Source organism: Haliaeetus leucocephalus, unplaced genomic scaffold (assembly GCF_000737465.1).
Source record: "Haliaeetus leucocephalus isolate CR32 unplaced genomic scaffold, Haliaeetus_leucocephalus-4.0 Scaffold215, whole genome shotgun sequence".
NCBI lineage: Eukaryota > Metazoa > Chordata > Aves > Accipitriformes > Accipitridae > Haliaeetus > Haliaeetus leucocephalus.
In genome coordinates this window covers 560,968-583,030 of record NW_010972651.1, presented here as the reverse complement: position 1 = coordinate 583,030, position 22,063 = coordinate 560,968, and the positions used below count along the sequence as shown (strand labels likewise).

Here is a 22,063-nt window from a genome sequence, read left to right as displayed (position 1 = left end):
CATTTTTGTTAGTGATGTCTTTAACATGTACCTATTGAGACATCATAGCTGGAAGCAGCAAGTCACAACAACTGGTGATATTTACTGAATATTTTGGTCACTTTAGACAAATAAGTTTCCAGAGCAAGTTAATACAGCTATGTTTTGAAATGCTAGAATTCCATTGGATATTAATAACTCTTAAATTTGTTTAGTTTAGAAGCAAAAATGTTTTAAACTATTAAATTTGCTAATCTGGCAGAAGTAGAAGAATCATTTTCTCCTGGATTTCTGTGTTGCTACTAGTAATTCTGATTCTCAGCTGTCCCACAGTATGGTCTTGTATATTTGTGCTGGCTCTGCTTTAACAACAACACTGAAAAGAAATAATCACGTTCCTTTTTTTGACTGTGACCAAAGTTAGGGGTTCTCATTTCTTGTTAACACGACACAGGTCCATCAAAGAGCTAGCAGCTGCTTTAATGGAATTAGGAAGACTTGACAGTATGGGAAATGGCTTAGTTGTGGTTCAACCCTTCAATAACTCTTTAACAGGTATCGAAGAAGAACTTGATGGAGATAGTGAAGAAACTGATGATTCACGTGGATAAAGCAGAAGGGACGACATACCGGGATGAGCTGCTGACCAAAATCATAGATATTTGTAGTCAGTCCAATTATCAATATATCACAAACTTTGAATGGTCAGTGTTTTTATGTGTCAACTTTGAGATCATCAGCAATGGTAATTGCATGATTGTCTACTGACAAAATTGCATCCCTTTCAATTTTGTAGGTACATAAGCATCTTGGTGGAGCTGACCCGATTGGAAGGCACACGGCATGGGCATCTTATAGCAGCTCAGATGTTAGATGTAGCTATCAGAGTTAAAGCTATTCGTAAATTTGCAGTTTCTCAAATGGCCATGCTTCTGGACAATGCTCATCTCATAGCCAGCAACACCCAGAGAAATGGGATCTGTGAGGTGCTTTATGCTGCTGCTTGGATATGTGGGGAGTTCTCTGAGTAAGTGCAAACAGAAAGCCCAATATGCTTTGAGCAGTTTCTTTCGGACAAAGATTGCAGTCACTGAAAAGTATTTTTGAGAAGGATAGTTCAAAATACGCACCCTAAAGCTAACAAAATGATTGCTTCTTTCCCAATCCCTCACCCAATAGACTCCTTAGTCGTTTCTAGCCAAGATGGATACTTCATTTTGAGTATCTGGTCTTTTTTCTTGTCTCCCTAGTCCTGCCCACTCATGCAGGAAGGCATAGTTGAGGGTATAAGCTGTAAGATCTTAAGACATTGAAGGAAGTCCTTAATCATTAAGGTCTAACCCCACTTATATCATAAGGAAAATGTCCAATCACCATGTTTGACTGAATTAGTTTTTGCTCTCCTCTCTGTTTTGCCCTTGTTGAAAGATTTTTGCAGAACCTAATCTTCCTGAGAATTGGAAGTCATCTTATTTTTTGCTCAAAACTTCTCTGTACCCACAGGAGCACAATTTTCAATGTTCTTGTGGCAACATTGTCTTTTAGCTTAAATAGATGTTTTTGTCTCTTGTGATTTTGGTAAGCTGGACAGACCATGATACTGTAGTCTCCTTTTATCATCTGATTTGGTGTCTCTTCTTGTAATTGCCACTCTGAACACTGGTTCCAGTATAAATTCGCATAGTAGGTGTGATACTTTTAGGGAACATTCATACAGCTGACATCTTCATCTAACTAAAAAAGTTCTGCAAAGAAAACTGTAGATTAAGAAGCAAGAGAATACACTCTCCTTTTTCAGTCTGATCACATTTTTACTTTGGAAGAACTTTAGCTTTCCATTTGTAATGGACCGGTAACTTTTTTGTGCATCTTCCATTTAGTTGTGAGCAGACAATTCTGAATAAGGGCATGAGATTTATGAAAACAAGTGCTATGATCTGCATTCTTTTCTGTGTATTAAGCATTACCTACTAGATTTTATTTTTCAGTAAATGATTGGAAATACAACCTCATTGATGCATGAGTGGTGAAGTACAGAATGGCAGGAAGGTAGCTGGGCTGCCAGATCCAGCCTGTCAATGGAGTTGGCACTTAGAAGTGCAGTGCTTAGTTAATGGAGAGAATACTGAACTTGTAAAGGTGGAAACTGAGGTGTCCCTCCTCTTCTGTAAATTCTTCTGTGCCATGTTACTATTGTAATTTGGAAGGGGAAATACACATCAAATTATTATGTATTTGTGGTCTGTCCTGTCTTTTTGTAGTACTTTGTACTGCAGCTGAGGTTTTTGAAAAGTTCTTCTCCATGGAGACTGATGAAATGTTGAAATTTCTTGATTGCTGTCTTTCGTCTGTCCACTCTGTCTTTATAGACACCTTGAGGAAGCAAACCAAACTTTAGAAGCAATGTTGAGGCCTAAAGTTACAACTTTACCAGGCCACATCCAGGCGGTTTATGTCCAGAATATGGTGAAGCTCTATGCATCCATCCTACAGCAGAAAGAGCAATCTGGGGAAAAGGAAGGAGCTCAGGAAATTACACAGCTGATGATTGAGCGTTTACCTCAGTTTGTACAGAGTGCCGATCTAGAAGTTCAGGAGAGGGTAAGAGAACAAAATTACTTTGGAATTTATCATGCAAAGTCTCTCATTTGTATTGGAGCATATATGTAATTTTCTGTGGACATGCACATTTTATATAAGCCATTGTTATCAATGGAGTGGTGTGCTTATTCTGTGCTTTCACTGTGTATGTCAGTGAAAGAGAAGCTCTAGAACTAGAGTGGGAAGAGTGGTGATATTAAATGTCAGAGCCCAGATCTTATTCCAGTTTGATACCATCTCTAAAGACTGCTTGCAAGACTTAAATTGTTTTGAGTTAAATTTTGAAATTATGCAACCACATAAGGACACAAAAAGGACACAACTAGAAGAGAGGGTTAACATGGATTTTTTTTTTTACATTTGCTCTAAACCTGCAGTTTATGTTGCTTCTCTTAACTGTTCTACTCCATTAAGGGAATTATCTTCTGCTGACTTTCATCAGTTGATTTTTTTGGTTCAGTTTGTTAATATTAATTCTGAAAGTACTTCTGCATTTGTTTTTAGGCTTCCTGCATCTTGCAACTAATAAAATATATTCAGAAGCTACAAATAAAAGAAGTACCTGTAGCTGAGGAAGTGATAGCCCTGTTTGCTGGTGAGCTGAACCCTGTGGCTCCTAAAGCACAGAAGAAAGTACCAGTTCCAGAGGGGTAAGGTTCCTTCTCTCTCCCAAAGACTTATTTAAACTTTTAAACTCTTAAAAAGTAAAGCTAAGTATATGATGAGAAGCACTGAATTACTCAGGGGTACTGAGTCAAGCTGTTTGTTGGTTTACTCAATTCTTACCAGCTTGGACCTTGATGCCTGGATCAATGAACCTCCATCAGACAGTGAGTCTGAAGATGAAAAGCCTAAAACAATTTTTCATGATGAGGAACAAAGGCATTCCAGACATAGACAGCCAGAAATAGATGAAGAGGAACTGGCCAGAGTGAGTGAATGTTAAAGTGCTTTTCCTACATAATTCAGTAGTAATGTTGTAAGTGCTACTAAAGCAGTTGGAGCTGTTGTGGATTCCCTGTCTAGCCAGGGAGCCATTCTGCTCTCTGCAGCTCGGGAAATCTGATTATTCGATGTGAACAAAATACATGTATTTGAATACATGTATTTTTTTAGGCATTGTGGAATACATCCAATGTAAAGTTCTCTGGAAGTCTAGCTTGCCTATCTTGTCCAAAGGGAAGCAAGATATTATAAAAACTTGGCCCTTATTAGGAGTTTTGAGTTCTTGCAAAAATCTGACCTGTAAACTGTGGTGTCTGGTGCAGTTCACTTCGAAGTACAGGGTCTTGAGGATGGACACTTGTGCTGGGCTCTGCAGCTATGTGGTTTTTTACACACCTCCTCCATTGGTGTGCTTCTGTTATTCTGTGTGCTCTGTATCAGCAGAAAAAGCATCAGCATCTTCGCTCATGGACTTCAGCAGCTTCTATGAATTGCTGTAATGTGACTGTTCTCAGTAGTAGATACCACCTTTCCTGTTTCTGACCTTTTTGTTTTCATAGAAAAATTTTTTTATTGATAAGAATCTTCACTTCTTCTCTTTGCAAAGACGAAAATAGAAATATTTGAATTGCCATCAAAATCTGGTCTTCAGGAAGTTACTATCTCTAGTCTACAATTAAAAAGCAAAGAATGGGTTTTCTAAGGAATATTAGTTATAGTAGTAACAGTACTTGTAGTTACATCCTACTATGCCTTGTAACTCAAAACTGGTTTATCATATGCTACCTACTTTGCTGTAGTCTTTTTGCAAGTAATACATATTTTTCCAGAAATTCAGGGCAATTGCATTTTGTCCTTTGCCTTTTATCTCTCTCTGCTTATAAGCAAACATTGTAATGACAAATACTCTTCCACTTTTAGCGTCGAGAAGCCCGGAAACAAGAACAGGCAAACAACCCGTTTTATATTAAAAGCTCTCCTTCCCCACAGAAGGTGAGTGAGTCTGAATTAAAATATCTTGCTGGCCTCTCATATAATTGTGTGAAGACCTCCTGAATGTCAGAGCTGCAGCTTCCCTCTGGGACATTCTGATTATTTCCACTGCAGTTCTGATCACTTACTAGTGTGCTGACTGAAGTGGCTGCCTACAACTATTTTTATAAGCCTTGTTTGTGTTGAGAAACTCACAAGTGACCTACTTGTAGAGCAGCCAGCTTTCTGTGAATCTCTGGTGGACCTCCATTTTAGGAATAAGGAAGTGGTGATTATCCCAACTACCATTACACAGTAGTTTGGAACAGTCTGGATTAACTTGTCGTGGAAAGTGTAGTGTTTATATTTCAGCAAGGACTCTCTAAAAGCTGTGGAGAAACACTTCCTCTCTGTGCCCTTACGTCACAAATTCCTGTGCAGGTAGTTTGTCCCAGCTCTGGGTGATAGAAGGGTTCAAATTGCCAGGCACTTTATTAAGAGCAGTGAAGAGAGAGTGAACCTAGAACATGCTCCTCTTGAACATGCAGTGTGTTTTATGCATCAAAAAGTCATTGTGGTCTCTTAACACCTTTTTCAGGGAAAGACCCTGCTTTATTCCCTGTATATCCTAAGGACTGCCCCATTTTCTTCAACTCAAATCTCAAAATTTATCTTTTGAAGTGGCAAGTTATTAGCAATAAAACACAAACCAAAAATTCTTGAGAGTTGCAAAAAAGCCTTCTTCAGTGCAATAGCAGTGTTAAAAAACTGTAGCTAAAAGTAGAGTCTTTTATAATAGTTATCAGCTGGCTTTAAAATACACTCTGCTACCACGCAGGATTTGGTACTGAGCTATTCCATTCCTATCCTTTAAAATGTTCACTTAAAGGATTAAATGGCTTGATGTTTTTGAAATGTGTCCACTTATCTGGATTTGAATCTGGCAATGCTCAGAATGTAACAAATTTTCATTTTCCCAGCGATATCAAGACACTCCAGGTGTGGAACATATACCCGTGGTCCAGATTGACCTTTCTGTCCCCTTAAAAGTTCCAGGTAAGTGCAGCTAATCTTCAAAATTAGTTACAGAAATTCAGTTAAGGAAAAGTAATAATTCCTTCTTAGGAATTCCTCCTTAGGTTTTTAAGGGCAAGGAGCATACTCTCATTAGACTCTTAAATATATCTCCTTAACTTACATGTGTTTGAAAATAGTACTTTGCAGTCCAAATGCAGTTCCTCTCAAGACAGTATTAGAAGTAATTCTGTGATTAAGTATATTGTGCAGCCAAGTCTGTAACATGTAAACTAACCACTGTTCTGTGTAGGTAACAGTCACCTTTGGAACGTCTTAAAGGGCTGATGAAAGTGATCAGGAGACATTAAGTGGAGTCTAATGGTAGAGATACTATTTTAATATCTTGTTTCAAATATCAAAAGGTAGTTGTATATATATAATGAGTGGTTTAATATAGCACTGAAAAGTTGCTGATAAAGTGCAATACACTGCAAGTGATGAGTTCTAAGTGCAAATATTTAAGGCTTACATAACAAATTTATTTTCCAAAAGTGTGGAAAGTTGTCAGTACAGCAATGGCATCAATTCTACTTAATATCAATGTTTAGATGCTTTTTGTAATCCAGTTAACGTGGACAAGAATCAGAGAGCAGGATAGAGCTCTCTCCTGTTTCTGGAGAGATGGAGTGTGGTAGCAAAGCTGGTGCTAGAGGGGACTGTATGTGAGATGGTATGGAAGCATAGAGAGGTGTTGATCCTTCTAATTCTGAGAAGCTAGAAGCAAGGTTCACTCCTAACATACTGTTTTAGTGATCAATGTCCATGTGGACTGTAGCCTGAAAGCAGTTTGGCTTCCTCCACAGGAATGCCTATGTCTGACCAGTATGTGAAATTGGAGGAGGAGCGAAGACATAAACAGAAGCTGGAGAAAGATAAGAAAAAGAAAAAACAGAAAAAGGAGAAGAGAGGTAAACATCATCGCCATAATTCTCTGCACACGGAGAGTGAGGAGGATATTGCTCCAGCTCACCATGTCGATATCATAACAGAAGAGATGCCAGAGGTCAGTTGCTTTGGTTGGTGGTTTGAGTTGTGTGATTTATCTGTGTGCTCTTCTTGAGAATTTTTTTTTTTCCCCAAGAATTGCCAGCCAGTCTGTATTGTTGCAGTTCAAGAGCTCTGATTTCTTGCAAAGCTGTTTAAGAAATGGCTGATTGAGATGGTCCTAGGCTGTTCTCTGCAGGGGGAGAAATGATTGTCTTTTTGTGCACAAAAAGACAAAAATTGCCACTGAAGCTATTAAAAAAAAGCACCAAAAACAAACCCAACAAAACAAACAATATGCGTCTCTGCTATAAAAGTAATGCTGTCCAAATAGTCACTTCATTTATTATGCTCTGCTGCTTCACTTTGACATTAACTTGCTGTCTAGTCAGCAGGTTTGCAGCTGATTATAATTAATTGTGCATGCTAATGATGTAATCTGTATTTGTTCCTAAAATTTCCTTTAATCAAAACCAAACAGCAGCAATTCAAATCCTGCAGTTTATGAAGAATGGTTTTCTGTTCTAAATTAATCTTGTAACTCAATGCTGCATTAAAGTACATTGTTCCTATAACTTACTGCGCCTGGCTGCAAGCTGGCCTATTCCAGGGTTAACAATCTTAAACTGGTTTGGGCGATGTAAAGCTTCAGTTTTGAAATTGCCTGTGATTTGCTTCTTCAGTGGATGGTCTCTGTATCTCTCCTGCAGAATGCTTTGCCCAGTGATGAAGATGACAAAGATCCCAATGATCCATATAAGGCACTTGATATAGATCTGGATAAGTAAGTGACAGTTTTGTATGTGAATTTACTTAATTGCTAACCAGAATGCATGAGGGCAAGTCTGGGACTAAACAGGCAAAGGCACTACCTTTAGTCCACTAAGTGAAAAGACTAAGTCTCTCACCATGTCTTGGATGTAACCTTAGATGATCATCCAGACTTGGGTTCCCACTGGAGCATAGATGATAAAAGTTACGCTGCTGAAGTAGCGGGAGTTTTGGGAGGGGCAGGGGGATCATTTTGTGTGACCAAATGGAGTCTGAAAGCACAGGCAGTGTAGCTGGGATCAGACATGAGAGAGTTAGTCTGAGCTTTTGGATGTGCCAGTATCTCTGATCTAATGTGCATGGGCACCGAGTGTGACCTGCTTTCATCTGTGTTCATCCCAGAACCACTGTACACATGGCAAGCCTGTATGCTCTGTGGTGTGATCATTTGACCAGTAACGGCCAGTTCGTAGCATCCCCATTGCCCTGTGGACATTCAGTGTGGTTCCACTGTTGAAAAATGTTGTTCTAATATGATTGAGTGAACTGCATAACACAACTTTGACCAGAGTCTGGTTCCCATTCAGCTACCAGAGTTGTTTACAGTACTAGCACCCCAGGCTGCAGTGCAGCATACTCTGAATCCCTGCATGCCACGTGATAATTAGCAGTGGGCTGTTAAGTATTGCACATGGAGGTTTTTTTTAGTTGCTGTTTTACAAAATCACCATGCTAAAAATAATTGCTGATTTATGGTCCATGGATGCCTCCTGTAAAGTTTTCAAGACAGTGCAGGCACACGTGTACTATCTCTCTCTCTCTGATACTTAACTTTAAATTCTGTGCCATTCTCTGCAATTCTCAAATCTGTAGAGCTTTGGCCCCTCAGTACCTTGCAAAAAAGTGATGTATCATTTTTAAAAAGTGAAAGAACAGTTTCTGAAAAACTTCCTTTTTTCATGAGCTGGTCACATTCCTCTGAGTTTGCAGGGGACACATATAAAAGGAAGTTAATTTCTGACTGTAGACCTCATATTTGCATGACAAGCCTCAACAGCATGGAAAACACTGAGTAGAGGAGTTTCTGAATGCTGTGCCCAGGAGGCATCTTTGGACTTTTGTATTGTTTCCATCCATTCTCTCTCCATTTCACATGAGCCAGTGTGCTCTCCTGTCACGTTTTCTCATGTCTCTGTCCTCTCTTTTTCTTTCTGTGCTTGCACTGCTATGTCTGTGTCACGCTCACATGCAGTCTGGTTTCAGGGAAGCCTTCCAGGTAAGAATACATTGCTAAGTGGTTGACCTTCTTTGTCAGGTTGGTTGATTTCAGTGGACAGCGTAAATACTTGAAGGGTGGTGAAACTACTGAAATCGTTGACCCTCAAATTTGTGAGAGTCTATTTCACCATTGACTTTCAGCACCAATCACTGTTCCTGTACAGGTATATGTGAAATAGCTTAAAGATGAGATCTGTTTACTGTTCAAACAGATGGGGTCCATCTTGCCTTTATGGTGTCTGTTTCAAAGCAAAAAATTAATTGTGTCTGGTTCTTCATGAAATATAAGCAAAAAAAATTAAGGCAGGTGAGACCATTAGAAATCTTCCTGAACTGATGTTTGTTGCTGAAACATGAAAATTAATGTTAAGTAAAAGCTGTAGAGATAGAAAAAGAGGCAATGGTGAACTTCTCACTGATTTCTGGACAGTGTTTGACAAGAATGGAGAAATCTCTGTGGTGTTTTTTTCCCAAGTAATGGATTTGGGATACATTGTAAATCTGTACTACTACTCCTGCTTTTTGGAAACAGGTAGCTGAAATTAAACACAACTTTTTAAATGGAATGGTAGAGTACAAATTCATAGCATAAACTTCCAGAATGAAACAATTTATTGCTTAAAATAATTTCCAATTGGGGTGATCTATTCATCGGTAACAAAAAACATGCCCTTGAAGGGCAGTTTGAGCCATGCTATCATTCCACTGCTTGAATTTCCACACTGTTGCAAATGCTTCCTACTGTTTCACATCTTCGCTCTTCCTTTGAGAGTGGTTCCACAGATATGTAGCATAATGCTATGTGTATGTATTCTTCTGTAGGTGTTACTCAGCCGGCAAGTCTGTAGTTACCACTTTTAAGAGTGATCAGGTATCAGCAAGAGCTTTGCTCTGTCACCTTCAAATCATTTCTATTAACTTCTAATCCACGAGGGCAGTGCCTGCAGTTACATAAATAAACTTCAGGTACAGAAGTATGTGCTGATTTCAGATTTTGGGGCCCAACTCTTTAAAAACAAAGCATACCTTGTGTTGGACATCCAGCAGATAATCTGAGCTAAGGGAGACTGTTTGCAGAAGGGTAATGGTGTCTTTATTTTTAAGACCCTTAGCAGACAGTGAGAAGCTGCCAGTGCAGAGACACAGAAATGTTGAGACCCTAAAGTCACCAGACTCAGAAGCTCCCCTAGTAGAGAAGAAGAGCAAGAAACCCAAAAAGAAGGAAAAGAAACACAAAGAAAAAGAGAGAGAGAAAGGAAAGAAGAAAGAGAAAGAGAAAAAGGTAGTAGAGGAGGAAGAAGAAAAAAAGGTAATTCTCCAAGACTTGCATTATTTTAGAAGCTGGTGTTATGGGCCATATTTATTGCTGTGTTTTGTTTGTTGCTTAGGAACCGTCACATTTGATAAGTCAAACAGCTTAATGTTTTCAACCTTTACTTCCTTTAAATTTTTACAACCATAAGAGCAGGTATTTAAAGATTTCTGTTAATAAAAATAACATTTACTTAGCCTCATAAGTTAGCAGAATTCAGCTTACTGCAGCCTACACAGCAGATCTTCCAGATCTAATTTGGAAGCTGAGTTTACTGGTATTTTGTCTGTTCTTAGAATGGGGAACTCTTTAGCAAAATATCTGGAACTTGCTTTTGTTCTACATCCTGTCCTCCATATACTTCAGAATCTTTCAGTTATAAAACCTGACATTAGTTGTCAGTTACTCTGAAGACTTGAAGTATCCTTGTTAACCACTCTGCAGAGATGCACTTTTCCTCTAAGATGCAGCAATTGGGCTTTGAATGCCTGTAGATGTTGTTGCTGTGTAAGGTAATTGGAAGTTAACTGTCAGCTATGTCCAGTTTTGGAAGTGTGCTCAAAGGCTGAAGTTAAGCTTCTTGAACTATTTGCTCCTAAATGCATTGCAGCATCTATGTATGGGCATTCTGGAGCAGTGCATTTCCATGAAAACTTAAGGTTTTAATTTAAATTTTTTCTTTTTCTTTTAAAGAATGGTATCAAAACAACTATAATGGTTTTGTTTTCTCTTGAAATTCAGGGGGAAGACTTGGATTTCTGGCTCTCTACTGCTCCACCACCTGCTTCCTCTACCCAGCCACAGGTAGACATCTTACCACATCACAGGAAACTTTTTCTTTTTATTGCATCTTAGCTGTGATAGGAGTGCTTTGTCATGCTGCAGGAGAGAAGGGAAAGATAGGCTTCATCTCCTCAACTTATTGCTGTGAAGCAATGTCATTTTATCTCCCCAGTTTACAGACACTGTAATGAGAGGTTTCAAGCTCATTCTGCTGTGCAGATGAATGGATAGAAATGCAGATGCTGCTACAGGCTTGGTGGATTTTAATATTATTGGTGGGTTTTAATACTATATTATTGTATGGTTTTATTTCCTAGTGTGAGCCAGACACTAGCAATATTAATAGACATGAGAGAGACAGTCTGAAAGAAAAAGTCTCATGAATTTTGATGGAAGATTTTTAGAGGAAGAGACAGGGAAGATAAGGGGATGGATTCCTTGGAGGAAACCTTTTGTATCTTGTCCTCAGGTGATCATATTTGCTGGGTTGCAGAGGCATAAAATTGAAAGGCTTGATAGCATGTTAGTCTAAAGTAATTTTTGAAATAACAGTTGGTGTTGGGGGGAGTGTCACTGTTAAGATTTCTTTTGGTGTAGGATTCAGTTGTTTCAACTGTGTTCCATTAGTGTCATAATCCTTCTGCTAATCCACTCAGAGTGAGCCTGAAGTGGGTGCTGCTGTTGTGCCTGAAGCTCAAGAGGTAAAAAAGGAAGAAAGGGAAGAGCGAGAGGAAGAGGAGGAGGAGGGTGAAGGAAAGGTAAGTGGTTTAAATTGCAATCACCCTTAGCCATATTCTCCTAGTGTCTTGTATTCTTTAAAAACAAGCACACAGGAATTACCAACAGCATCCTATCCAGTGTAGTGACCACTTGCAAATAGGCAGCAGTGGGATGTTACGCCCTTGCAGAGCTCTAAACTCTTCGTAGTAAGAGGTTTGTTTGTTCCTTGAGCCAGGGAGTCAGGTAGCAGTTTTAAAGCTGAGCTTCTAAACAGTTGAAGAGATTGGGCCTTCTGCTGATCCCAGGCTGCTTCGCGTTAAGGTATTGTCACGTGAGTGGGGAGCAAGGGTTTACTGGGACTCAACACAGAATTACTGTTGGGGTTTAAGGAATGGGGACTCTGTTTCAGGTTTCTGCAGTAGTAGGAAATTGTTCGGTCATCCAGAAGGCTGCATAGAGTGGGAGTCAATAGTTGAAAGATCTGCAAAGGGGTCATGATGTAATGGCTGGAAATGTTGGGGTTTTTTAAGGGTTTGTTATAGTTTCTTTTTCTTCTTGGTAGAAATCCTCCAAGCATAAGAAGAAAAAGCACAAGAAAGAGAAAGATGAGAAATCAAAGGATAAAAAGAAATCCAAAAAGAAGAGTCATCACAGTGAGGAGGAGACAACAGAGTCAGTGCAGAATGGAACACTAGATGATGAACCACTACCAGTAAGTAGCGGTGCACTGGCAGCCCTTGCCCTGGGGAAAAGGTGGGAGCTAAACTGTTTGGGGAGGAAGGAGAATGACAGCTCTTATCAGAGAAATTAGTTATATTGCGACTGTGATTTCTTTTTTGTTTTTCAGCCTATGTCCAGTTACCGCCTTCTTGCTGAAAATCCATATATTAAAATGGTGAGGTTTTTGGCATTTAAATCCAGATGTCTTCTCTTTCTGTGTTCTCCAAGAAAAGAGGGGATACCCTGGGGATGGTATAGCGACTTTATGTAGGCAACATTTAACTGGAGAACCGTTTAAATCCCAGGAGGTATAAATATAACAAAGCTCCATTTCCATTCCTTTTCATGTCCCTTTTAATGAGTTTTCAAGTTGATATTTTCCCACTGCTTAGCAGTACTGTGGAGCTGATCACCAGTGTGCTTTTCATTGGTCCTATAGCTGTACCAAATTACCTTCATTTTGAAGCTTGCTTTATTCTGATGCTATGTTCTGTTCTGGTGCTCTGGTGTTTGAAGTTTCTGAATCTCCTGTGATTTCCCCCCTCCCCTTGATTTGCAGACCTACGATATTCAAGGAAACCTCCAGAATGATAGTCAAGTTACTGTCTCTGTTATCTTTGAGAACAAAAGCACTAGCTTCCTTAAGAGCATGGAACTAAATGTCCTGGACTCTCTCAACACTAAAATGCTCCGACCAGAAGGATCATCAGTACATGATGGGATACCTGTGCCCTTTCAGCTCCCCCCTGGTATGCGCAGCTTTGCACAGAGTTCTTGGAGTATGTCTAGTCCTGCACTGCCCTCCTGTGGAAAGAATTGTTTGAACTTCTTGCTACTTGCTGTTTTCTGGAAAGACATGTCCCTCTGCCTGGGTGTTCGCTGGGCTTTCACACAATTCACTGGAGAGGATAAGCCTTCTTACAGTATGGCTATAAACACAGGTGGTTCTGTACAGCAAGAGCAAAGCCTATAATGTAGGACTGGGAGTCCAAATGTCTGAGTTCCTTTTTCAGGTGACTGCGGACTGGCACACCTTTGAACGTGCCAGCATTGCCAACTACAGGAGTCCAAAATTCATAAGGAGTTTGCTATGAGATTTAAAATGAAACAAAGCTATAGGTTCATGAACCATTAGAATCCACTCTGAATTTATTCTCAAGCTATTGTTCCACTGTTTTAATGGAAGAGGCCATATGCAGTGAAAGTTTGTGACAAGTATGTGCTTATTTGGATGGGGAGCTGAGCCCTTAAGAAATACTAGACACAGAGATGAACGATAACGGCTTCATACATAGTACAATAGTACAGTTGAATCGCTAAACTTCTTTGAATTTCAGTTCCTTCACTGAAGAGTTAATTTGAATACTGAAACAGCTCACACAAGTCTTCTGGGATTTAGTGGCTTCAGGGTGCATTTTGATCCCCTGTGAAAAGCAGTGGGGTTTGGGGTTTTTTTTATTCTGTGTAAGGCAGTTCTTGACACGGACTTGTATATTAAAAGAAAAACATATAGAATTCGAATTAGTTCTGAAAACTACTTGGAAAGCTCTATATTTCCCAGCTATACAAACAGTTTAAATATATTGCCACTGCGACATACTTTGCCCAGGCACTCACTCAACCTCTACCAAATGCCAGCTATCACAGCTGCTTTTCAGAGAACCAAGAGCTAAGTGCTATAACACTGTTAATTCACAACAGGAATTGTGCATACTCTCTTCCCACTACACAGAAAATTTCAAACCTGGTTCAAAAATAGTCAGCACATAAAGCTTAGCTGCTACTGATTAGCTTATTCTAACCATTACTTAGATACGGAAACCATTTTCTGACTTGACTTCTCCCTCTCCTCTCTTCACGCTAGGAATCTCTAATGAAGCCCAGTTTGTGTTTACACTTCAGAGTATTGTTATGGCTCAGAAGTTAAAAGGAACACTGTCCTTTATAGTCAAAGTAAGTGCAGCTTTAAACTCTGTGCTTCTGCTTCCTTTGGAACTGCATAAGGGAGCTTGACTTGGGTGGAAAGCACTGCTTTAGAGCTTTTTTAGGCATCATTTCATCTCTGCTGCACCAGCCCATTCTGTGATGTGAGAAGTATTTTTACATGACATCTTGTGCAAAGAGTGTCCCGAATACTGCGTAAGCATGTCCTAAATTGTCATTCCCAGCAGTGTGTGAGCAATGCAGCCTGAAACATATGCCACATTGTCAGCTAGAAAATCACTGCAGTGGTGCATCTGCCGGGGAGAGGAGGTCAACCAACTGGCAAGAGATGCAACCCAGTCTGTTTCCTCTGATCTCAGTTATCCAAAGATCAGTTGGACATGGCTACCTTGTACAAGGCTGGAAAAATAGTAGTAAGAATTAGATACAGTTAATAAGGATGGAAACCCAGAACAAGAGTGAGGTTAGCTGAAGGCATTGTTGAATAAGTATCGACCTGTATAAGACTATGTGGGTTTCTGATCTTACTTCAGTAAAATTATTAACGAAGCAGCTGCATGAACAGCTCGAAGGAAGTGAATGGAGACAGTTGTGGCTACTTCTGAGTCAGCCATTATCTCTATTTTAAAGGTTTCTTGAAGATAGTATACTAGTCCTATTTTCAGTACCTAAGAATCTGGGAGATACTAATTTATTATTTTGCTTGGGAAATGGTGAACTGTAAAACCACATCTCCAAGTGTTGGTTTAAATTCAGTCTGCTCAGTGTCTTTCAGCAGAGTGCAATCAAAAATGCAGCCCAATCCCTCCAGTTGTGTCCCTTATCTAGGTCTATGTATCAACCTAGCTGCCCAAATCTTTTCTGTAAGTGGCCTGATGTTGTAGCGCGACGGTTGTTCTCACACTGATCCATCAGGCCCAGCCAGGGTATATCAAAGGGAATTGAGCCCTGAAGTCTTCGTTGGTGCCTGTTTGGTAGGTGGGGGTGGTGCCTCCTCTTGCTGCCTTGGGGCTCCCATTCATCTCCTTTCCTTTGACCTGTTGCAGAATGATGAAGGTTCAACCCATGAAAAACTAGATTTCAAATTGCACTTCAGTTGCGCTTCATACTTGATCACGACGCCTTGCTATAGGTAAGTGCCATTTAGGGAGCACAACATTGGTGCTTTTGCTGCCCATGTGAAGCTAAGCTTTGGCTGCAGGCCATCTCTGCAAGATACACAGCATGCTTTTGACTTTGACTGCTTGTGATTGCTTTGATTACAGTTCAGTTATCTTGTGGATTGTTTGACTGTTGAAATATGTTGCTGGACATATTTTAAGTGATTCTGGAGAAGGAGCTATATGCCCTGTAGGCTGGCAGAGGTCATGTCGAAGTAGCTCTGGTTGAGGTCCCAGGGTACTCCAGTGGAGTCTGGAGTATGGTTCCCATATTTGTTGTAAACCCATTTTCCTAGAGCTTGGTAGTACTTAGACGTCTGCATCCTGAGTTGTCTCAAGGTCTGCATGGGGCTAATGTGGCAGATTTCACTTGAATTTCTAGCACAGGTGTTTACTTTCCTTCCTGTTTTGCAGTGATGCTTTTGCCAAGCTCCTAGAGTCTGGAGATCTGCACATCAGTTCTATTAAAGTAGATGGAATTAGCATTTCTTTCCAACATCTACTGGCAAAGATCTGTTTTCATCATCATTTTTCAGGTGAGTCTTCCTCGATGCAGAACCTTCTGCAAAATTCTGTATTCTAAAATTTCTGCTGTGCCTGGCAAGTGCAACGCTCCGTGGCCTCAACGATGACAGAAGCAGGTGGTGTCCAGATTAAATAAATTTGGGAGAGGAGGTTTTTTTCCAGTCTTGTAATACATTGGTATCCTCAAAACATGCAATGTTCTTCAAAATGAACTCTCCTTCTGTCCCTGTGGCTTTCCTCCAGTCCAGCAAGGTATGTGGCAGGTATCACGGGAGCAGCTTGCATATAATTAGGGCTGTAACTGTTCTCTGGAGGGTTTGTTTGATCTTCAGTGCTTCAGCCTACCTCTTTCCCCAGTGCTTCGTTTCAGTAAGGGAGAGCGTGAGCTATTCAAGTTTGGACTTAATAATTAAAATACAAGTACTGGATGAAGCAAAACAAATGGCTGTTTCATCATGCTCTGGTGTATGCATTAGATGTTGCCTCACTGAAAGTATTTCTGGGGAAGAGATGTACGTTCTGATCAGTGTTTTTGCCACAAAACATTTGCAGCTTACTTAAATGACTAACCTCATTATTGTGAAATATCCCAGGTAGCAGCCAGGCACATACATCATCTTAACCCTGACTACTCCTCCCCTCACTCAGTAGAAGCTTCTAGTCCTTGAGGCCAGGCAAAGCAGTAGTTCCTCTTCATGGGAAGCAAACCTTGTATTAAAATTGTCTCGCTAAATGAAAACTCCTGTTTTCTTTATAGTTGTGGAACGCGTTGATTCATGTGCATCAATGTACAGTCGTTCTATCCAAGGCCATCACGTCTGCCTACTGGTAAAAAAGGTGAGAGCATTGTACCACTCTGAAACAAGACCCGAGAGAAGCTAAATCTGCAGCCTTCTGCCTTAACAGAAAGAGGAAATATTCCTGTCTAAATCATCCAGGGACACCATGGGCAATTTAATTTATCTGGCCCATCTAGCTGTTTTCACTGTGTTACTACCAATCTTGTACCTCCCCATGGGCTTTCTGTTGCCCCGCGCATACCTGGTGGGTAGTAGCAGCACTGATGGCTTCCCCAAACTGACCTCTCGGCTAAGCCTGCTTCGTTCCTGGCAAAGGCTTCACCGGCTGTTTGCAGTCCCTGAGCTTGGCTGGGAATAAAATTGTCCCCGCTTAGAAGAGAAGCTAATGGATTTCTTTTTTCTTTTTCTTTCCAAGGGAGAGAACTCTGTATCCATAGATGGGAAATGTAATGATTCCACCCTGCTTAGCAACTTGTTGGATGAGATGAAAGAGACATTGTCCAAGTGCTGAATATTCCCTACGAAATATTCCAACTACAAGAAACACACCTAATGTGTAAAGACGAGCAGACCCAAGTGTTAAGTTTCTCCCTCGTACGCATGTACTATCCTGGGGCACGTGCTTTTCAGTTAACTCCACCATTGTTTGCAGTTTAGACATTTTAAGGCTGTATGTTACCTTTTTATTTCAAAACTTTTTACAAACTGTGGTGTTAACCCTTTCTAGCCCAAAGAGATCCTGGTGACATGACTGGAGGAGGGAGGGAGGGAGGGAGTGGCGCTATTTATTCAGCAGCTCATGATGATCCCATAAACCTTGCCATCTGCGTGGGATGGTGGACTAAGCAGAATTTTATCAACAGTAGCACAGAGTCTGTTGCTTGTGCTTATTGCCAGGGAAGGTTGACTTGATTCTTAGCCATGGAATATGGCTTCAGGGCTGCTGTAGTTGATGTATATTTCTAGCAGAGGCTGGTGCTGGACCTGAAGGCCTCTCTTTTTTTTTTTTTATATATATGATTTGTTATTATTATTATTATTATCTCAAGATCTATTGTGATCAGCATATAAACATCCTCCATCTCCTTGAGCTAATCCAAATGAGCCCTGTGAGAACTGGGATGTTTGAGTTTCTGTTTATAGTAGTTGCCTTGAGCCTTAACCTTCTTTTAGTGACAGCTGAAAGAGTAGAGAGTGAATGCATGAAACAGGCTGGAAGTGTTACTGTTTGGTTCTCTGCTCCTGTTGACCACCCCCGCAAATGGAGTCTATCATGCCTCTCCCCTTTGAGCAGTCTCTGCTGATGTGTTTTATGAGTCCACTTCAATTTCACATTCCTGAAAAGTTAGGGTGTAGCAAGAAACTGGAAATCCGAAGGGGTCTGTTCCTGCTTTTTTATCATATTGCTCACCAGCTGAGGTTGACCACTACCAGGTTAGAGAAACGCCCACGTGTGTAATCCCTTGTATTCTGAACAGTTTGCAGATAACAGCCCTGTTCCCTCCCTCTGTGCTGTGAAATCAGAGATGTTGTGCTGTCTCAGTTGTCCCCGTAGCGTCCCATGGCCCTGCCCTCACAGCAGTGGATGCAGATTTAGCAGCGCAAGTGTAACTGGGTCCCTGCAGCAGAAGTCTCCCTGCCTGGATGGCAGGAGGGAGGCCTTGGTGAGGAGCTGCAGACCTGGGTCTGTAGCATGTTACTTTAGAGGGAAGAAAGGGAGGGTCTACGAAGTGAAGCCCATTCTGCACTATTGAAATCTTGTAGAATCACTGACTGGAAAGGGATGTCACTGTGCCCTTTACAGAGATGCTTAATTGATGTCCTTCTCCAAAATCTCTTGCTTTCAATTTTTTCTATTTTTTTTTTCACCCAGTTCTTTTACTTGCTGTTGCATACCCAGCAAACTGAGAACACGCTTGAACGGTTTTGCTTTGAGGCACAGGTGAATAGCTGAAGGGTCCCCAGGGAGGAGTTGGGTTGGTCTGCACTTCTCCAGCACCACCACCACTCCGACAGGCATCAGCAGTGCCCAGTAGAGTTGAACTAAAACACTAGGCGGGAAACGGGATAAAGTGTTGATCTTCTCCTTTGGGTGAATGTCCTGTACTTAAAGCGTGTCTTGTGCTCTTCACACTCTTCCCGTATTAGGGTATTTTTGCAAAGGCTCTGCTCTGGTTTTATTGCTAGGACCAGCTTCGTATTCTGACCACACTTGTGCGCTGCAGGAATTCGTTTGCAGCAGGCTTCACTGCTGGTGAAGTGGTAGTTTTTGGTATTGGTCAACCTCCCTTGGTTAGCCAGTTTGTGTATTAGAAACTGAACATATTAAAATTGTCTTAAAGGATAATGTTCCTCAATTAGTGTTTTTTTTAATTCATGGATGAAAACTGTCACTTTAGCATGTAGAGTCTTCTCTTACGGAATCCTGTGCAGTGATTCTAGAATTTTGAAACTGTATGATGTGTTACATTCACAAATTTATTTGCTATCAACATTCCCTTAAAAAAAAAAAAAAAAAGAAAACAACATACCACAAGCTGCTGTAATGATTTTGTGTCAAGATGATCCAATAAACTTTCAAAACAAAGTTAAATTTTTGGCTTTGTAAATAGTCCTTTTATAAGACCCTTCCAGCTTGTATGGACCCAAAAGCATGACGTGGATGTACCCCAGCTCTGAATGCTTGTGTCTTTGGGGAAGCTAAGAAGAATCTCATTCCAAAACTTTGGGAGGAGGTAAGAAGTCATTTCTAACACCGCTGTGTGGAGTGGTGGGTTTTTATCAGCTGGGGACTGGTGTGCATCGGTGGGGGGAGTCCTGACAGTCCTGTATCCCTAAAGTGTGCATCACATACCCGCTCTGTCAGCGGCAGCAGCTCAAAGGTGTGAAGTACATGAGCAGAAGAGGAGTCTATAGTGAGGGAGACTGGAATGATGCTGTTCTACATCTCCTGTATTCTAAACTGACCTGATTTTTATAGGCACCAAAACTTTGATTCCTACACACTTTGAATAACTAACTGGTCAGGCTGTCACGTTTCAGCACTCCTTTGGAAGGCAGCATTGCAGACAACAGTTGTCACTAACACAAAAGTTACAGGCAAAAAAAATATAATTTAGACAATCTCAGTTAAAGCTGCATTAATATATTTTTTTTTGGATCGCAGTTGCAGCTAAAATCTAAGCACTTGTGAAAATTAGAGCTCTGGTCTTGATGTCTAGAAACTTAAGGTCAGAAATCAGCCTCTTCTGTCTCTTCCTCTTGGCCTGACATCCAGTAAAATCCCTCTGCCGCATTGTAGGACTGCACAAATCTGATGAAACAGGATGAAAACAACAACAAACACCCATCTCTCTGAAAATGTGTGAAAAAAACCCAAACCCAGGAAGCATTTGGAGTGAACATCGAGTATTTAAGGAGCTGCAGGACCTTAACTGGTCAATGCAGGAGTTTACAGCGAAGCCGGCATCATGCACTTCTGGCTTCGAACAGCAAGACAGGCTCTTGCCCTGCTCTCTGCGCTTACGTCGCGTCAAAATCCGTTGAGCAACTGGACAAAATCCGTCCTTATCGGTATGTTATGAACAAGCACATAAAGGAAACGGTGCTCTGCACCATCCTTGCAAGGACAGGAGAGTGCCACCCCCGAGGTTTGTGGTTGCGACAGTTTCATGCCAAGTCTTGATGGGAGCAGCATCTCTTCCTTGGAGGTACCCAACCATTAGCAGCTGCGCTCTCTGGAGAGGCACTAACAATGCCGGAGCAGCTGCCCCGGCTCCTCTGTGGGGCTCCAGCCCCCCCCCCGTGCCAGGGCTGTGACCACAGGCCGCTCTTGGGAGCAGAAGGCGGGATCAGCTGCTCTGCAGGGACATCCAAGCTGCAGAGAAGAGCCAGCAAGAGGTCAGGATGGAAAAGCCGAAACCTTCACCCGTGGGTGCTGCTGCAGGCTCCCGGGGGGTCCCTGAGCACCACGGGTGGAGCTGAGCTGGGGCTGCGGGGCTGTCGATTTGGGGTGGTCGCGGGGGAACCCGCACGGGAGAGCGGCGAGCTGCCCTGCGGTGCCAGCGACGGGGTAGGAGCGTAGGAAAAATGCTGCGAGTGCCGGACGGGAGGGAGCTCTGTGGGGTGAGGGGAACGGCTGTGCTTTTGGGCACCGTTTGGTTTGGGGCTTCCCGGGGACTTACCACCTGCGTTCGACTTCCCTCCTTCTGCTGTTTGTGAAAATTTCCCTTTGAACCAGCAGCTGCGTTTCCTGCTACTTCTCCTTTTTTATGACTGAGTTTCAAGGACGCGCAGCTCCCTTCAGCCGTTCCCCTTCCACCAACCGTCCCGGCCTCAAACCCAGCTTGGGCCGTGAGCCGGGGCAGGACCGAGGCCGCGGCTGGTTCCCGGTGGTGCCAAAACCACCCTCCTCCCCCCCGACAGACTCAAATCAGGAAAATAAGAAAGTTATTGGGGTGCCGGAGGATGGTCTGAAGGGACCTGGGGGTGGAAGGATGCTCGAGGGAGGGCTGAGGATGTGAGGAAAAAAGCGTTTTTTTGTTAAGGGTGCTGCTGGGGACTGGCTCCTCTTCTCTGGGGACTGAGGGGGTCCCTTCCCCAGACCTTACGCCGGAGCCGTTGCTCCGTGAAATCCGGCCGGATCTGGAGGTTTCCTGATCCTTAATCTAATTTTTGCTTCTGATTTCTGAGCATTTCTGCCCTTTCCAGGGCACCTCCTCACGCTCTTCTGTCCCACCGCGTTAAAAATTCAGGCAAACTTTCCCCTGGCTCTGTCAGTTCCGCCGCGGCGTGCCACGCTCTGCGGCCGGGTTCTCCCGATTTTAATGGATTATTTAATTCCACCAAGGTGCCGAGTAAGGCGCCGGCGGGGGCTGCAGCCCCTCAGTGCCGAGCATCCCCTGGGCTGGGGTACGGCTATGGGCTGGCCCTTCTCCCCAGCTCTCGAAAAATAAAAATAATAAATCAAATAGAGTAAAAGAAAATAAAATAGAGTAAAAGAAAATAAACAAGCAAAACAGAATAAGAGAAAATAAACAGGATAAGAGAAAATAAACAGAATAAGAGAAAATAAACAAAAACAAAGTAGAATAAAATAGAATAAGAGAAAATAAACAAACAGAATAAGAGAAAATAAACAAACAAAACAGAATAAGATAAACAAACAAAACAGAATAAGAGAAAATAGAATAAGAGAAAATAAAAGAAAACAAAGTAGAATAAAACAGAATAAGAGAAAATAAACAGAATAAGAGAAAATAAACAAAATAGAATAAGAGAAAATAAAACAGAGTAGAATAAAAGAAAATAAATGAAGTAGATTAAATAAATAGAATAAAGCTAAATAAAATAATGAAATAGAATAAAAGAAAATAAAGGAGTAAAATGAAAGCAGACTAAAATAAAATACACGGTAGTCCCCACGACAACGTCCGCGGCGCCTAACGTCCGCGGCGCCTGCCCCCCGCCGGTGCGGCCCGTCCCCCCGGTCC

At 41.6% G+C, this 22,063-nt stretch overlaps 1 protein-coding gene across 1 annotated transcript in view; it reads left to right on the top strand.

The window, feature by feature from the left end:
- AP3D1 (adaptor-related protein complex 3, delta 1 subunit) overlaps positions 1 to 17,575 on the top strand; it is a 43,963-nt gene extending 26,388 nt beyond the window's left edge. Inside the window, exons 13-32 of the mRNA XM_010566615.1 lie at positions 535 to 683; positions 776 to 1,006; positions 2,349 to 2,580; positions 3,085 to 3,230; positions 3,370 to 3,511; positions 4,447 to 4,518; positions 5,478 to 5,553; positions 6,378 to 6,577; positions 7,269 to 7,342; positions 9,712 to 9,916; positions 10,661 to 10,723; positions 11,359 to 11,460; positions 11,985 to 12,134; positions 12,270 to 12,317; positions 12,702 to 12,891; positions 14,007 to 14,095; positions 15,133 to 15,218; positions 15,661 to 15,782; positions 16,529 to 16,608; positions 16,987 to 17,575. Coding sequence (XP_010564917.1) covers positions 535 to 683; positions 776 to 1,006; positions 2,349 to 2,580; positions 3,085 to 3,230; positions 3,370 to 3,511; positions 4,447 to 4,518; positions 5,478 to 5,553; positions 6,378 to 6,577; positions 7,269 to 7,342; positions 9,712 to 9,916; positions 10,661 to 10,723; positions 11,359 to 11,460; positions 11,985 to 12,134; positions 12,270 to 12,317; positions 12,702 to 12,891; positions 14,007 to 14,095; positions 15,133 to 15,218; positions 15,661 to 15,782; positions 16,529 to 16,608; positions 16,987 to 17,082 — 2,553 coding nt within the window. The 3' untranslated portion in view covers positions 17,083 to 17,575. The remainder of the gene's footprint in view (positions 1 to 534; positions 684 to 775; positions 1,007 to 2,348; positions 2,581 to 3,084; positions 3,231 to 3,369; positions 3,512 to 4,446; positions 4,519 to 5,477; positions 5,554 to 6,377; positions 6,578 to 7,268; positions 7,343 to 9,711; positions 9,917 to 10,660; positions 10,724 to 11,358; positions 11,461 to 11,984; positions 12,135 to 12,269; positions 12,318 to 12,701; positions 12,892 to 14,006; positions 14,096 to 15,132; positions 15,219 to 15,660; positions 15,783 to 16,528; positions 16,609 to 16,986) is intronic.
- Positions 17,576 to 22,063: the final 4,488 nt, after the last annotated feature.